This window comes from Alosa pseudoharengus, unplaced genomic scaffold, assembly GCF_046254945.1.
Source record: "Alosa pseudoharengus isolate Yale_2024_CS ecotype anadromous, Long Island Sound unplaced genomic scaffold, YU_APseudo_1.1 YU_APseudo_1.1_scf_12, whole genome shotgun sequence".
NCBI classification, from domain to species: Eukaryota; Metazoa; Chordata; class Actinopteri; order Clupeiformes; family Clupeidae; genus Alosa; species Alosa pseudoharengus.
Window position 1 is genome coordinate 11,073,245 of NW_027468587.1, and position 18,650 is coordinate 11,091,894.

The 18,650-nt window shown below is 42.7% G+C and overlaps 1 protein-coding gene across 1 annotated transcript in view; it reads left to right on the top strand.

The window, feature by feature from the left end:
- The window catches only part of adcy2a (adenylate cyclase 2a), an 85,211-nt gene that overhangs the window by 38,456 nt on the left and 28,105 nt on the right, over window positions 1-18,650 (top strand). Inside the window, exons 4-5 of the mRNA XM_076279407.1 lie at window positions 9,525-9,674; window positions 17,547-17,695. Of these exons, the coding sequence (XP_076135522.1) occupies window positions 9,525-9,674; window positions 17,547-17,695 (299 nt within the window). The remainder of the gene's footprint in view (window positions 1-9,524; window positions 9,675-17,546; window positions 17,696-18,650) is intronic.

Genomic DNA, 18,650 nt, shown 5'->3' on the forward strand with positions numbered 1-18,650 from the left:
GCAGCCAAATTATTATAATGAATATTTGGTTTTCCTTTAATCTACTGAATTTGTAATTATGTATCGGCCGTTCTAATTGCCGATTCTGATCGTATGTGCGTGCCTATGAGTGTACAGTCCAATGGGTGTACAGTCACTAAATGTACACATAACTTAATTTTTTTAGACCCCCCATGGATGAAATTCTACGAAACTTGGCATACCGCCAGAGCATGTCAGGTTAATCATACACATAAAATTTGATGCAGTTCTGAACATCTTAACTGAAGAGAGGGGCAATTAAAGCAGAATGATATTGCATTTTTATTTTTTACCGGGGGGGTGCAAATCACAAATGAGTGATTATGGGCTAGGTTGATGTGGGCCCTTGAGACCAACATACCATAAAAAATGTTTCATCCTCGGTGCCACGGTTCAGGTAGTTATTTAGGAAAAACTGCATTTTTTGGGTTTCGGGGGGCCCAGCGCGGGGGTGGGAGTGGCCCCCAGGGACCAAACGAAAATTTTCTGTAAAAGTCTAGTGGGGCTACATACCCACCAAATTTCATGTGCCCCGGTGGTTCGGTGTCCCAGGTATCGTTGACCAAAAATTCAGGAAGTAGATGACAAAAAAGAAAAACTTTGACAATCCCTATATGACCGCTTCGCTAGTGGCGGTCATAATAATTAACAGGCGCCTTTAACCGGAACTCTTAAGTAGCTGCTTTACTTGCTGTTTTTTTTTCTTTCATTTTTCCATATTTTGTTGGCTATTACGAATGTTTGGTTCCAAAATGCTATATCTCCATTTAAAAAAAAAAAAATTAAAAAGTAATGTAATTTAATTGTGTATTTCAGGTATAATATTGCAGTTTATTGTGTTGTTTTGACTGAGTAAAGATAAATCAAACAACAATAGCCAACTACAGTTCTGAATTACTTGGAAATGAAAATTAAAAAAAAAAAAAATCTTTATAAAAAATAATTAAAATGAAGGATATAGGGTTTTGGAACCAAACTCTTCATATATTGGTCTCTGACCACAGCAGCCCTCATTCCAGGCTCTGTGCACCTTTGAGCTTGTCCAGTCCAGGCACATCTCCTGCATGTGGAGGGCTAACAGGCATCACACCTCTGGGGTCGCAGAGGGCCTTCAATGCTGCTGTGTGGAGGCTATATCGGGAAAGAGGCGTCTGTGTGTGTGTGTGTGTGTGTGTGTGTGTGTGTGTGTGTGTGTCTGTGTGGAGGCTATATCGGGAAAGAGGCGTGTGTGTGTGTGTGTGTGTGTGTGTGTGTGCGTGTGTGTGTCTGTCTGTGTGGAGGCTATATCGGGAAAGCAGCACAGCTGGAGTCTTGCCTCCAAAGAGATCCTTATTATCCACCTTGGGGGATAGGGCTATAGAGAGGCAAGGGGTCGTCTTAGAGGTTGTAAAATCAGAAATGAAAAATCAGTGTGTGTGTGTGTGTGTGTAGAGGGGTGTAGTGGGGTTATGTGCATGATTTTATGTGAGGTGGGGATATGGATGTGTGTGTGTGTGTGTGTGTGTGTGTGTGTGTGTGTGTGCGTGCATATGTGCATGTATGTGTATGCATATGTGTGTGTGTGTGTGTGTGTGTGCGCATATGTGTGTATGTGCATATGTGTGTATCGGTATGCATATGTGTGTGTGTGTGTGTGTGTGTGTGTGTGTGTGTGTGTGAATATGTGATGTTATTAGATTAGATAGCTGTATGTGTTGCTGCTGTAGAAAGATTGAGTGTGTATTCTGCTTCCAGCACAGACTTCGTCTTCATTGATGTATTTATTCATTTGTTTTTTTGCATAAAAAGGGGCATCTTTATAGCTTGAAGCAGTAATGTGGAAATTAAAATGTGCTTCACTGGACTGATTTTCAGGTCTTATTTTCATTTAAAATGGCCACAAAAACACCCATTCAGATACATCACATTTGGCAATCACGATCGGCCAGTATGATTCCTAAAAAATAAAACACAGATTGCTTTTTTGTGAAATTAGCTCTTCCCTGACATGAAAGGGCAAATAAGCCAGAGAAGCGGAGAGCGAGAGCCACGGACACTGGAGAGTGTGAGAGAGTGAAAGAGTGGCCTTGTGTGCTGCTAGCGTAGCGGCTCACTGGCAGAGCTCTGTCTCTGTAGCCAAAAGGATTTGCTGCGCCTGACTGGAGCGCTATGCTACTCTCTGCCCGGCTCGGCTTGGCTGCGCTCGCGGGGTCACGGGGAGCGCCCATCTGCTAGTGCCTGGCAGAGATTAGCCGACACTGGGGGAACAGGTAGCCATCCTCCCACATCCCTCCACCGCTATCTCCATCTGCAGCCTCGGCATTGCAATGCATGGCACCAGACAGTGTTGCATAGTCTGCTCTGACCCCCATCTTAGGCCATGTATTTCTTCTTGTGTAGATGTAGTGTACCAGTTATGTGTGAATCAAAGTACTGTATATGTTAGGCTATTTGTGGGACATTTCTGGTTTAGTCCAGTTATGGACACTTCTGATGTGCTATGTAATGCTAACCATATGTCTGTATTCATGCTGTAGGCATCAATAGTGTGATGAAGGCGTTTTGATTGAGATTTTTCTTTTGCTGTATGTAAAATGGTCTTACACTTTGAGATTAATGGGTACACCAAAGTACCCATTACCAACACCATCTACACTTTAAAAAGGCTAACTGTAGTACAGGCACAGCTTGAACAATAACCATTACTAGAGAAAAATACAACTGAACATGACTGGATCCAATTGATTCCCTACAGGTTATGAAAACTCATCTTGAATAGGAGTTTATTAGCATTTAGGCCATTCAGCAGTCATTCTTTTAAAATAAAGAAAAAGAATGAAAGTACACACATCAAATACACACACAGGTGCTGGAACTCATAATACTTGATCTCCAATTTATACAAAGGATCTGCACGCTGTTCTATTCGCTACAATATTATTTTAACTAGATGTACCGCAGAGCGGTACAGTCCAGCACATTTTTCCACAAAAATAAATCACGCTGAAAGGCCTATATGATTCTAACTGTCTCACTAAATTGCATTATCCACACTCAATTCTCACTGATATCTGCTAGACAACAAGTACCAAAACATGATTAGTTCATAGATTTCACATGTAAAATTCATTTTATACAACCCCACCTCCATCTTGCCTGTTCATAATTCAGAGAAATTCTTGAATTGTGTGCATGTGTGCATGTACATGTTTATGTTATGTGTGTGGGTGTGTGTGTGTGTGTGTGCGTGCTTGTGTGTATGCCTGCGTATGTGCCTGTGCATGCAAGTGTACATATGTCTACTGTGTGAGTATGTGTCATACGTATGATTACTGTGAATGTATGTGTGTGTGTGTGTATCTGTTGCACATGAAATGGGTTAACATGACCCCTGGAGGCAAACATACAGAAAAAAATGGTCATCCTAGTCCCTACAGTTCTCAAGATATTCACAGAGAACTGTGTCTGTCCTACCCTCCTTTCGGGGGGTCCAGTCCAGCGGAGGGGCTACAGATCAAAACGAAAAACGACGGTTCCATGCTATCCATGTGGGGTTACATGCCCACCAAGTTTTGTGTACCCGGTCTTTCAGTGTCCCAGGAATCCTTGTTGGTGTACGTCACTAAATGTACACATACATTATTTTATTGTAAGGCCCCCCATGAACGAAAGTACACAAAACTTGGCATGCATTCGGAGGGTGTCATAATGATCCTACACTTTTAATTTTGTGCAGTTTTGACCTTGTTAGCCAGAGATATTGTGATGAAAACACCTAATGTTTTGCTTTTTAATTTTTAACTAGGTGGCGCTATACATGAAATAAGTGGTAATGGGATGGGTTGACATGCCCCCTTAAGACCAACATACATAAAAAAGGTGGACCTCCTAGGCCCTACGGTTCTCGAGATATTCCCAGAAAACTGTCTCCGGCCACCTACAGGCCAGTTGGTGTATAGTAACATAAATTAATTTATTGTGTGCACCCCCATGAACGGAATTCCACGAAACTTGGCTTGCATACAGAGGGTGTCATAATGATCCTACACTTCCAATTTCGTGCAGTTTTGACTATGTTAGGTCACAGATACCTGCGATTACAACACCTCATTTTTACTTTTTTGTGTTTAACTAGGTGGCGCTATACATGAAATGAGTGGTTATGGAATGGGTTGACATGGCCCCTTGAGATCAACATACAAAAAAAAAATGGTCCTCCTAAACCCTACGGTTCTCGAGATATTCACAGAAAACTGTGTCTGCCCTACCCTCCTTTCGGGGGGTCCAGTCCAGCGGGGGGGCTACAGATCAAAACGAAAAACTTTCAGTGTCTTCGCTGCGCGGCGGTCATAATTATTTTAATTCACCATTAAAGTGTGAGAGTGTGTGTGTGTGTGTGTGTGTGTGTGTGTGTGTGTGTGTGTGCTTTGTGTGATTCACTAATGCCCAGTTTAGAGGCAGGGTAGAGGATGTTGCCTGAGACACGGAAGAGAGGGAGTGATGGGGTCAGGTAGAGAGAGGGAGTGGAGAGAAAGAGAAAAGGAAATGAAAGAGAGAACAAAGAGAGAAAGAAAGGGAGAGGGAGAGCGAGACAGGGGTGGGGGGGAGGACTTGGGGGGTGAGAGAAAGACAGGGGACTATGAGATTTGTGTCATCGAGTGGTCTAGCCCATTAGGCTTCAGTCTAGCACCTCACTAGAGATGCAGAGGCACATGTGGAGATACTGAACGGACACCTGCGCCTCTCTTAAAGGAGAATTCCGGTGTGAAATTGACCTTAGCTGCACTGAAAGATGTTGCCGAGTACTTACATGTGTCCAATAGGCACCTTCGGTCACCCCCTAGTATTCCGAATTGCGCCGATTTTTGCCGAACTTGCATAAGGTTTTCAGCTAGCTGTGGGGGCATAGCGTAGCCTATGCAGCTAAATCGCTATTTTTACACCATTAAAAATGTTCCAAGTAACTCCACACTGCATTGGTAGACTTCTGAGGGTCCTGACATTTAAAACGAGATACTGAGAACTTTGGAAGTGCACAGGAAGTTTATTAAAAAAGACTGTTTATACAAGCAGTACCTTCAGAGAATCTCTCCGCTGGCCGCCATCTTGTAATGAAGTCACGATCAGTCGACTGCCGAGCACGAACGAACAGGAAGGACAGGGGAACAGATTGCAAAAGTAATTACAAAATTACTTTTTGTGTTTTTTGTTTACTGTTTTTTGTAATTACTAATTACAAAAGTAAATAGGAAATATATAGTTACTGTCTACATGAGCATGATGAGTACACGGTATCAACGAAGCTCAAAAGGTTTTACATCAGTGATGGGAATCTCGCGTAATGTTGTTGACGAAAGACGTGCTGCACACGTGAAGGAAACAGCTGATCAGTTACGTGATTATTTACATTACTTGTGGACTGGACTTGGAAGTTTGCAAATCTTGAAAAGATGGCAGAATACGAAGAAGACACAGAGTTATACGAGGAATTTGAAATCATCGGATCTGCAAAATATAAATTACTATTATGCTATTCTATTCACGTCTTCCGTCAACAACATTACGCGAAATTCCCATCACTGATGTAAAACCTTTTGAGCTTCATTGATACATTGTACTCATCATGCTCATGTAGACAGTAACTATATATTTCCTATTTACTTTTGTAATTAGTAATTAGTAATTTTGTAATTACTTTTGCAATCTGTTCCCGTCCTTCCTGTTCGTTCGTGCTCGGCAGTCGACTGATCGCGATTTCATTACAAGATGGCGGCCAGCGGAGAGATTCTCTGAAGGTATGCATGTATAAACAGTCTTTTTTAATAAACTTCCTGTGCACTTCCAAAGTTCTCAGTATCTCGTTTTAAATGTCAGGACCCTCAGAAGTCTACCAATGCAGTGTGGAGTTACTTGGAACATTTTTAATTGTGTAAAAATAGCGATTTAACGGCATAGGCTACGCTATGCCCCCACAGCTAGCTGAAAACCTTATGCAAGTTCGGCAAAAATCGGCGCAATTCGGAATACTAGGGGGTGACCGAAGGTGCCTATTGGACACATGTAAGTACTCGACAACATCTTTCAGTGCAGCTAAGGTCAATTTCACACCGGAATTCTCCTTTAAGCATGTTATAACAGTGTGTCAACAACAACAACAATAATACAACAATAACTAAGCATTTGTTAGCAAAGCCTATATATATATATATATATATATATATATATATATATATATATATATATACTACTACTAAGTATATCTGATATGTTGCTGATTGGATAATAAATGGCCACAGCAATGAAGAGGAATGACTGATTTTTTTCTATTATTGTGTTACATGTTCTTTTCTATATTTCTGATATGTTGCTGATTGTATCATAAATAGCCACAGCAACGAAGAGGAATTATTGATTCTTTTCTATTATTGTGTTACTTTTTACAAATGTAAAGCACTTTGAGCTGCATTCTGTGTATGAAAGGTGCTATACAAATAAAGCTTATTATTAAAAAACAACCTCCTGAACCTGGCTCTACATCTTGAACTGACTATAGACTAGAACTGACACACACACACACACACACACACACACACACACATAGATAAACTCTCTCTCTCTCTCTCTCACACACACACACACACACACACACACACACACACACACACACACACACGCACACACACACACACACACACACACTCTCTCTTTCTCTCTCTCTCTCTCTCTCTCTCTCCTGCTCGCTTTTTGTCAATTGTCACTGTTCTATCTGAATGAAGGAAAAAAAGTCCAAACTATACTTTCAAAAAATTAATGTCACAAATCTGTAAATTTCACAGCAGTAGCCAGTAATCTCTGTCACCGAAACCAGTTTTTCCCATCCAATTTGAATTCACAGTTAGAATATTTATTAAATAGAGTCCTTCAGGGAATTCTCTCAAATGACTGCCCTACTTTTGGTGCTTCGTTTCATATTTTAGATTCATATTCTGCAAGGCCCTGACTACAGCTGTCAAGTCCCTGTTGACAGGGTAGTGATGCTGTGAGTGGCATTATTGCTATATTATGTAGCCAGAGTATTTGGTAAGGTTGCATGCTGTGTGTGATGTCCACATAATACATTCATGGATTTTGTGTTGATGTCCTCGACTTGCTGCAGTTCAGGGGTGTTAAGCCTCACCTTTCCAGATGACATTTGAATTGAGAGACTGATAATAACTGTAGCTCTGTGATCCAGAGGCCCTGTATGAACAGAGATGATAACTGCACTAATGGTGCTTGTAAGGCTAACATAGCTAGATGCATAAAAGCACATTGATAATGTGGTGTATTTGTTTGCGTTCATCTACAGGAATGTCAATGTATTTGCCATCGGATTACTGATAATTGTACTGTTATGGTAATTATATATCATTATATTTCTAAGATGGCACTTTTTGTATGCCACAACAAAACAGTGTATGTTTGCAGCACTGATAGCCTACCCATGTGTGTCGTTACTCAGCTATAGCAACTGCTCAGTTTCTGCCTGTCTGTCTTTATGTTTTTCGTTCTGTACGTCCACCTACCAACGGAGCTGTATTGTTTAAAAATCAGCCTTTTTTGCAGACAGTATATCTGACAGGTCTTGTTGCCAATCGTCATTTTATGTCTCTTCCAAAAATAGCTTCTCACTTCTACCTCAGATCGTGGCCAGACACTTTATGTCTTCATCACAAGCCCAAGATAATAGTTCCCTCGTGACGTCAACACACAGCTCCCAAGAGCCCTCGGCAGGACAGGACGATCAATCCATCAAACATGTGCACTGTGGTGCTTTAAACAGGCTTGTTCAGGTTGAGAGGAGGGCCTGAAAGAGAGGATGAAAAGAAGAGGAGGATTAGGAAGAGAGGATTCCTAATATTAGAAGAACAGGAACAGTGTTAGAGCTCAACACTGAGGCAATCAAGGATGGCCAGCGACCGGAGGCCAAGGACAGTGGCCCCTCCTCTGTGTCACTCACACCTCTCAGCTAAAGTTTATTATTCTTTTTTTAAGACATTGAGCTGACATGTGCTTATATACAGTATATATACAGTTTATATATATATATTGGTTATATATATATAGTGTATATATATATGGTTATGGGATTTGGCAGATGCTTTTGTCCAAAGTGACATACAAATAACAACAATACAATAGTTACATTTAACAGTAAACAATGGTAAAACTATATTAAGGATTATTATTAGCAATAATAAACAACAATGTCAATTCAATAAATAGCCTAATGAAAATAAACAATACTATAATAATATACAAACCATAACGCATTAGAAGTGCTTAATAAACTAAGTGCATGTTGAACAGATATGCCTTTAGACCCCTCTTGAAAGAACCAAAAACTATCACAGGAACGTTCCACCAACATGGAACCACTAAAGAAAAGAGTATTGAATTTGACCTAGTTTGACCTTGACAACAGACAGAAGACTGCAATAACAATATACAATTATACAATTCTATCACAGTCTGGTGGGGTGGCATTTGGGGTGGCCGATTGGATTCTGGTGGTGTCCAGTGCCACCCTCGCCCCCTGTCTGGCCACACAGATCTTGGGGCAGCCGTGGCCCACTGGTTAGCACTCTGGACTTGTAACCGGAGGGTTGCCGGTTCGAGCCCCGACCAGTGGGCCACGGCTGAAGTGCCCTTGAGCAAGGCACCCAACCCCTCACTGCTCCCCGAGCAGCTCACTGCGCCGGGATTAGTGTGTGCTTCACCTCACTGTGTGGTCGCTGTGTGTGTTTCACTAATTCACGAATTGGGTTAAATGCAGAGACCAAATTTTCCTCACGGGATCAAAAGAGTATATATACTTATACTTATACTTATACACCCCTGAGGTGTGCTGACCTGTTACTGTGCCTTACACAGAATTAGGACAGTTGTTTGTCTTGTCTGTAAAGCACTGGTTGCCACAGGCCTTTGTAAATATCTGTTTCTCATTTTGTCTGTTAAACTTTTATGTGTCTGTGGAGACATTTTACAAAGAATCTCTAACCGGATTGTAATACCTCATGACACTGAATTAAATATTTTAGTTGCTCTGTCTGAAAACCTTAACTTCTTATATGTTTACATCAACTCTGTAACAGCTTTGCCAATGAGAGCTTTTATGGAGACAGTCAAACTGAAGCACAAAATACGTAATGGACCACATGGGAGATGATGGAATTTATTGTAGAGAATTATTGTTTAGATAGACATTGTGGAAGAGTTATTTTATAGAATGCTATTAAACTATTTGCGGATTGCTTTGGGAAAAATAACTTGTGAATTTATAGGATAAGACTTACGGCTGACTCAGTTTCATTGCCAGTGCTACACTTTCAGAATAGCGATTGGTGTGTGTGTGTGTGTGTGTGTGTGTGTGTGTGTGTGTTTGAGTGTGAGTGTGAGACTGAGTGAAGAAGAGATGGAGTGTGTGCCTCCTCCCCGCTGAGATGATAATACAACTCAGTGTGTTCTGTGTGTGTTTTCTCCAGATCTTGGCCAACGTCATCATCTTCATCTGCGGCAACCTGGCAGGGGCCTACCACAAGCACCTGATGGAGCTGGCTCTCAAGCAGACCTACCAGGACACCTGCAACTGCATCAAGTCTCCCATCAAGCTGGAGTTTGAGAAGCGACAGCAGGTGGGAATGGGCTCACCTCACCTCACCTCAGGGTTTCTCATTTAGCCTGGACACCTCTGAGAAGTCTTTGAGAACCTCTTCACATTTGTAGTTAAAGTGCATCTGGCGGGGGAGCCGGATAAGGCAGGCAGTGGTGGTGTTGTTTTCCTACCTCATGTGGTTCCTGTGCCCACAGGAACGCAGGTTAGAGTCCGACGTGAGGTCATTTCCTAAAAGCCACTCCTCATCTCTCTCCCACTCATTTTAACTCTTCACGATCCTAGAAGTATAACTACCGGTGTAATAGTAAAAAAATGCATCTTGGGCGATCTGATCACAAGTGGACAGTGCTACATATAAGTGTAAATGATCACTGAGATGCATGGTGACATGACCACTCAAGCCACTTACAGAGGTGGCACGGGAAGCATCTGACTACATATCTTTGGTTGTGCAAAATATGAATTGTGATGCATCCTGACAATGAGAGTTGTAATGGATGTTGTAACATAGCCATTCTTCGCTCCAGTTGCACGCAAAATGTGCTTTGATCCACGTACGATCAGGTTTGTACATACGATAGCATGTTTTAAGGTGCACAAAGCGTCAGAAACGGGTGGTAATTTGGTGGTAATTTTTAGTACATCTAGGTCTCAGTGTCCCATAGACTTCTGACTCCTGAATAATCTCCATTGTGTCAGGAATTGCACAAAGACTGTAGTGCCCTTCCAACAACATTATACCATCCCCTGGATGCAGAGGCAGAAGCATTAGCAGTCACTGGGCTTCTCCAGTCCTACTGAATTCTGTTAGAGGTCAAATATAGTTGATGGCAGCTCCATCGTGAAAGCTTTATGGTGTCGCCAAAGGCATCTGTAACAGAGTTGCAGGAATAATAATAGCGACCTGGTGATCCCAAAACGCAAGCAGTCTTTTGACCCCTGTCCCTATAAAACACCAGAAACACTTCGTGGTAGCAGGTGTGTTTGGCCCGACATGGCTCTTGTAATGTAATAATTGGGCTAGTCAAATAGTTAGCAGCAGGTCTCATTATTTTTAATGAGCAGAACTGCATGTGGCCTGACTGAGAGAGAGAGAGAGCACCTAAATCCGTCACTCACCTCGCCGCGGGCCTCGTCACTGGACCTGAGTGCCTCTCTGACTCACTCCTCGAAACTTAATGAAATAAATTTGAGACTCCTCAGAATGGGCTGTTCGTGAGCATCAAGTGGTACTGTTTTCCTTCCTCTTAGAAAATCAGATCCCCCCCCCCCTCCTCCCACTGCTGTCTAGTGTGTCACGATGCATGAGACCCCAGCACGCTGACTTTGATCCAAATCAAGGCCCCCCCTCCCTGCGGCTGTACTGACGCAGGCGGCACCATGAACACAATGGCATACAGTATTCACTACAGGAGTGGAAACGGGCCCAGATCTGGCCCAGATGTGCACCAGATCTGGCCCAGATGTGGCCACCATGTAGGGAGCCATCACTGACTGACAGGTCATTACTTACTCTCTCCTTGAACAGCATGAGGCCCCTTCAGCTGGGTGAGATCCCCCAGCATCCTTTGAGTAAATGGGACAGAATGACTATCATCATACAGACAAGTGAAAGATGTGAACAAATAAAAGATTGGAAATCTCATCTGGCCAATGGGCTGTCATCATCCCATATTGTGATTATGCAAATAACCACACCACTTTGTGACAGGGATAGTGTGCTGGATATTGTTGGAATATATTAATGTTGTCAACAATATGCCATAAAAGAGATTATTTTCATATGGGAAATGAGTTGGACGGAATGGGAGGGGAGTGAATAGCATAATTATTTTTTGTGTGATGAGTTAGTTTGTGTTTGTGTTAATTTGATCTCAGCGTCATTTTGTGTGCCACTCATCTAGAACCATTTTGTGTGTCGCTCATCTAGAACCTCAAATGTTGGTTCCTAGCTGGAACCAAAAAAAGATGTTTGGTAACGCTTCAGAATAACATGTGCTTATTAGGTATTAACAGTGCATAATAAGCAGTTAACAATTCATTACTAACAGTTAGTCAAAAATGTTGTTATCCTTTAACCCTCATAGGGTGTTCATTTTTTTGTTACACAGGAGGTGCTGCTGAGTCTGGTGGACCCATTGCATTTTAGGCCTTTTAATTCAACATAATCAAACTTTTTTTTTTAAATACTCACTAGATGGTTACTTCATTGCAAGTAATATAAACAACACATATGTTAAATGTGTTGCCTTTACCTTTGTTAAATCACAATTATGAATAGAAGTGCCACTCGTTTTTTTTTTTTTTTGTATTAAAATGTAACAAAATAAGGAAATGCATCATACAACAGGCATAACTGGAAAAGAATCAACAATTGTACAAATGAAGCAAGTTTTATTTATTTGAATTTCATTAGAAATTGAACATACTCAATAACATCTGTCTGAACAACACATTGAATCCATTGAACACGGCAATTTTATACCAGATTATACCACACATGAGGGGCAGAGTTTCACTGTGTGTGTATTGCATATTTTTGATAGGGGATGGCATGAGAAGGTAAAAAGAAGATGTTTTGTGCATGAGTGACTGCCAAGCGTGTAGGTCCTGGTAGCATCCGAATCACATTGACAGCCATGCAGGGGGGTTCATTTCTTCAGCAGAAAGACCATTCAATTCTGCCATTTTTTGACATCCATATGTTGCCATTTGCAAGCTGCTGACAGTCTAGTCCAATGTCTGGCTGCTCAATGGCTGGTTCTATGGCTGGCTGCTCAACAGCTGGTCCTGCAGCTTGCTGCTCATCGGCTGGTCCTGGGGCTGGCTGCTGGCGGGCTGGCCCTGAGGTTCGCTTGCGTTTTGAAGCTGACTGGCGAGCTGGACCTGTGGCTTCCTGCTTATTGGCCGGTCCTGGGGCTGGCTGCTGGTCCTGAGGTTTGCTTGCGTTTCAGAGTAGGCTGACGGGCTAGTCCTACGGCTAGCTGCTCACAGGTTGGTCCTGGGGCTAGCTGCTCACAGGCTTGTCCTGGCGGCTGAAGGGCTAGTCGTGAGGCTCTTTTACGTTTCGGAGCTGGCTGATGCTTATCCTCCTCTTCAAACTCAGTGTCGGAGTCTGAATTTTCACTTTCACTTGCTAAAACTATTTGCTCTGCACAGGGTGCGATTTGTGTAAAAACCAGAGGGGGGGATGATTTTGAATAAGTTTGTAAAACCCCCCCCCCCCAAAAAAAAAATGAACGAACGATTCATAGCCTAGTAATGTCATGGCTAATAATACCCTATATTATTTTTGCCACCTTTGTAACATTTTAGTTTTAGTTTACCGTGGTGTATGACTAAACAGCGAGTGTGCTTGGTATGCTGATCAGCTCCTCTAATGCAGGGTAGGACTACGTTTTGACAAGCATACAAATTCACCTTGTTCTTGCCCCATCTGAAATGACTTCTCTACTTTTGCTGCCTCCATCCTTTCTGTATTTGTTGTGTAAAAAAACGTTGTATATGATGGCACTTAAGTCTTAAGTTAGTGAATTGGCTAACAGTGTTAGTTGGTAACCAAATAGCCTACACATTGCGCTACACGCTGCGTAGGCTATACGTGCATTCTCTCTCCTGCTGATTTGCGTTCAGTAGCCAAGTGCGTAATATTGCAAAAGTTGAAAAAATAAATGTGTTTATTGTAGCCTACAGAAAATAAATAGCCTATCATACTGTCAGTTAATTGCCTACAGTGCAGTGAAGAGTTTGGAGAGTAAAGTTATAGGGCAACTTGAAGTTTTATGAAAATAATTTACGAACCAGAACATAAAGACCATGAAGCTTCAATTTTTTGCAGCTGTTAAAACACCCGCTAGATAGTTTAAATACCCACCAACATTCGTTTTTGCAGTACAGATTATTTCTAAAAGTTATTTGTCTACTACTGGCTGATTTATCAAACCAGTGCTTTCTCGTTCGTCCTCCGCAAACTACAGGTGTTTCGGTAGAGAGCCATTGAATAAGCGATGCCAAGCAATTTCTGTAACACTTTTTGTGACATTCAGCAAATATCTCCTCATTTAATGTAAGTTCCTTCGGACAATAGGCCTACGTTCTACTCTACGTGCAGTTGTCCTCCATCTCAGTTGCATCAGTTTTCTAATTTTGAAGGTTCTAAAACATTATTATGCTTCACTGAATCCTTTTCTTTCATTTGTCCAGCTAACTTTTCCATTGAACCTAGCCATTTATGATGGATTACACACTCGACATTCTGAAATGTCCTGCACGAGGCCAAATTAAGTTATCACGCAGCCACTGTGTCAGCAGCATCAGTGCTGAGGGTGACGGTGCGTTTCTGATGTCAGATTATTATGTAGGCTAGCCTACTAGACTGTTCTCACGTTGCAGCGCTTTACTTATATGAAGTAGCATTAATCAATATGAGGGGCAGAGGGGGATAAATGTTGTCCCCCCCGACGATAAAAATAATTTAGCAGAGGTAGGGATAGGAAAACCAGAGGGGGGGAAATCCTCACCATCCCCCCCTACAAATCGCACTCTGGCTCTGCATCACCATCAAAACCCTCTGACACACTGACACACACACAGACACAGGACCTATGATTTCCACACTTTAACTAGTACCGGGTCCAGTGGAGTGGACCCGAACATCCTGTGTGTAATATAAATGTAAAGGGGGGGTATGCAGGGGGGGTTCATTGAAAATGTTTTCTGATTTATGTTCCTCACAGAAAATGAGTCAAGGCCAATTAATCTTAGTTTAAACAAATAATTATGTGTATCATTTTTATTAAGCTAAAAACTGAAAACGGGTCCCACAGACCCGAACACCTAACATTAACTAACTGTTAACATGCAGCTTGTAAGTGTTAATAAGCAGCCTTTTAAGTTACTTAGCATATTTGTTAACAGTTGTAAGTGTAAATAGAATCAAAATGAACATTTTCATCAGCAGTACAGGAATAGTAGTGTAGCTCAACAAGTAGCGATGCACTCTCTAACGCAGGAGGCCGAGGTTCGATTCCTGCTCACTGCAGCAATTTTGAAGGTGCATTTCTCACAGCTAAACCAAGCTAGATAGATAGATACAGTATATAGAGAGATAGAAGGTTGGGCTTGTATATAGGCTTTAGATTGGGGGGGCTGCAAAATTTACTACAAATAGGTACAGTAAGAAAAGTCATATAAGTATATTAGTTATCCACCTCTTTGTCTTATACACCATTAACAAGCATTAACAAGCTGCTTGTTAACACTTACAACTGTTAACAAATATGCTTGTAAGTAACTTAAAAGGCTGCTTATTAACACTCACAAGCTGCATGTTAACAGTTAGTTAATGTTATTAAAGGATAACAACAGTTAACTAACTGTTAGTAATGAATTGTTAACTGCTTATTATGCACTGTTAATACCTAATAAGCACATGTTATTCTAAAGCGTTACCAGATGTTTTTGTGCAAACTGGAGTGGCCGTGCAGAACGCTCCAATAGAGAACAGATCCGCCATCTTGCTACCACAGTGTTCTTCCATTTTTGTTGCCCTTTTTGTAGTTTAATAGAACTGTGCTCAGCTCCTACACAGAGCAGACATAACCAAACTAAAGATCTTAACATTCAATATATACAGTTAAGAACAAAATAATTCGACAGAGAGTCAGTGAGGGAGCGTGGTGGGGGGTCAGAGGGAGAGGGAGTGGTAAAATAGAGTTGGATGTCATCCGCATAGCAGTGGAAGTTGAGACCGTGGCTGCGAATAATCTGGCCAAGAGGGAGGATGTATATGAGAAAGAGGAGCGGCCCAAGTATAGAACCCTGGGGGACAGGGGACTTGGGGGACTGACGTGGACCAAATGTTACAAACTGCTTTCTGTTGGTGAGGTATGACTGAAACTAATTGAGGGCTGTGCCAGAAACACCAATAGCAGACAGACGGGAGATTAGAACATTGTGGTTGATGGTATCGAAAGCAGCACTAAGGTCAAGGAGGATGAGAATGTTAAGTGAACCAGAGTCAGCCGACAGGAGGAGGTCGTTAACTATGCGTAGAAGGGCAGTCTCTGTACTGTGACATGAGCGGAAGCCAGATTGAAAGGGCTCATACAGGTCGTGGTGGTTAAGAAAGGTGTGTAGTTGTGAGGCCACCACTCTTTCCAGTACCTTGGCCAGGAAGGGGAGGTTGGAGATAGGGCGGTAGTTTATTAGTGATGTAGGGTCGGAGTCAGGTTTTTTGAGAATGGGTGTAACTGCAGCAGTCTTTAGGGCAGCAGGCACCACACCAGAGTTGAGGCAGGTGTTAACAATGAATGTAATGGGTTCAGACAGGGATGTGAAGCAGGCTTTAAGTAGAGGGGTAGGGGCAGGGTCGAGCTGACACGATGAGGAGTTGGACTTAGTAATGATGTCAGTGATGGTGAGGGAGTCAGTAGCGATGAAATGAGAGAGCTGAGGGCCCAGAGAAGGAGGAGAAGAAGAGAGAGAGATAGGATTGGGGTTGAAGGAGTGGTAGATTTGGCTAATTTTATCATCAAAGAAGTGTAAGAAGGCCTGGCACTGCTCAGGGGTCTTAGGACAGGCAGTGACGGGGTTTTAGGAGTTTGTCCACAGTCCTGAATAGGGTTTTTGGCCTGGACATGGAGGAGGTTATGAGTGATGAGTACTAGTTTGTGCGGGGAGCATTGAGTGCATCCCTATATGTCTGAATATGTTCGGTGTAGAGCATGGAGTTAATTGTAAGGCCGGTTTTCTTGTATAGCCGTTCAAGACGGCGGCCAGCGGCCTTTAGTTGCCTCAGCTCAGGGGTGAACCAGGGGCATGTACGGTTTGCTGGTACAAGCCTAGTCCTGACAGGGGCTAAGCTATCAAGCAGGCTGGTCAGGGTGTCATTGTACATAGCAACCAGGTTATCCGCGGACGAGAGCTCGTCCAGGTCAGAAGGCGGCGAGGCCTGTATAGTTGTTTTCTCTGAGGAGGGAGGAAGAGAGATCATATGAAAACGGCATTCAATGAGCTTATGGTCAGAGACATCAGAGATGGAGCAGATCCAACATGTGGCCATGAGTGTGAGTGGGAAAACATGGAATCAAAAAAGAAGCATTTTGGTATTTTGAAACGTATTTGGCTGTATGTTTGGGATCATTGTGAGGTTTAATAGTCCAATGCCGTCTATTGCGGTAGCTCTCTCGGCTCACTGCCTGATCTTTTCCTCCAGGATCTAAATGTAGCCCCTTGTTTTAGTGTTACCGTTTACTTTGAGAAGGTCACCAGGTCCCCCCTTGTTGAAAAACATCCTACAGCCAGAGTCCAGACCTCAATCTGTCAAAAAAGTGAGCACAAGGCCAGAGTGATGGAAAATAATCATTTCTGCCTAAAAACCTGGATTGCTGCTAAAAGGATGCAGTATAGAATCATTGTGGAGACATGTAGAGACTTGGTAGGTATTATAATAACCATTTTGAGAGCTGTGATGGCAAATAAAGATGTTTTCATTGATTATTTAAAAAGGGTATGAATAATTTTGGACACACCATTTTTCATAAAAATGTAAAAAAAAAAGATTATTTTTCTGTTACTTTTCTGATTCCATGTTTCTACCACATTGTCTTGCAACCTTTTGGCATGTGGTCAGTCAGAACAAACATATTGATAAAGAGAAAATCTTAATTATATATATAATTGGGGGGGGGGGGCCTTTATTATGACAGAACAGGAAGTGAGCGGGAGAGAGAGAGAGAGAGAGAGAGAGAGAGAGAGAGAGAGAGAGAGAGAGAGAGATGGGATGGGATGGGATCGGAAAATGAATCAGGTTGGATGTGGTGGTGATGTGGTGTGCCCCCCATGATAGGACCTTCATGAGTGCAATCCATTGTGTTTCTTCTGCCCTCAGGAGCGCCTGCTCCTGTCCCTGCTGCCGGCCCACATTGCCCGGGTGATGAAGGCTGAGATCATCCAGCGCCTCCAGGGCCCCAACTTTGGCCAGGTGGAGAACACCAACAACTTCCACAACCTCTACGTGCAGAGACACATCAATGTCAGGTGAGTGTGGGGCTCACTAGTATAAGTATAAGTATATATACTCTTTTGATCCCGTGAGGGAAATTTGGTCTCTGCATTTATCCCAATCCGTGAATTAGTGAAACGCACACAGTGTACACACAGTGAGGTGAAGCACACACTAATCCCGGCGCAGTGAGCTGCCTGCATCAACAGCGGCGCTCGGGGAGCAGTGAGGGGTTAGGTGCCTTGCTCAAGGGCACTTCAGCCGTGCCTATGCATCATTGCTAACATCCGCGGTGGACCTTATAGCAGCTCCTCACTGGTGCGCCTTTTTCACTAATGTCTGCGCTGGACCTCACTAGCAGCTCCCTATTGGTGCCTCTTTATTACTAACATCCGCGCTGGACTTCACTAGCAGCTCCCTACTGGTGTGTCTTCATCGCTAACATCCGCGCTGGACTTCACTAGCAGCTCCCTACTGGTGTGTCTTCATCGCTAACATCCGCGCTGGACTTCACTAGCAGCTCCCTACTGGTGTGTCTTCATCGCTAACATCCGCGCTGGACTTCACTAGCAGCTCCGCGCTGGTGCGTCTTCATTGCTGACGTCGGCGCTGGACGCTGTTGTCTATTAGCCTCTGTATGATGTGTTACAATACGTTTGTGTAAACTACATTTCAGTGCTGTGTAGATGCCTGAACTGATACTGAATGCCTGCTGAATGTGTTGTCAGTGGCCTACTGACATATAACCATATGCTATTATTCTTTGTCCCCATGTGTTTAGTTGAGGTGAGGTCAGGTGAGTTTGAGTCAGGGCATAGTGTGGAGAAATATAGTGTATATAGTGTCGCTCAATGCTCAGAAGTGTGTTTCATCATTAAAATATTCTTCCATGATACATTATTGATTTTTCTATTCAGCACCTGTGTCTAGGCAAAAAATGCCTTTCATCTGTTACAGCGTTTCTGTATCATGCAAGTTGCTTCAACAAAC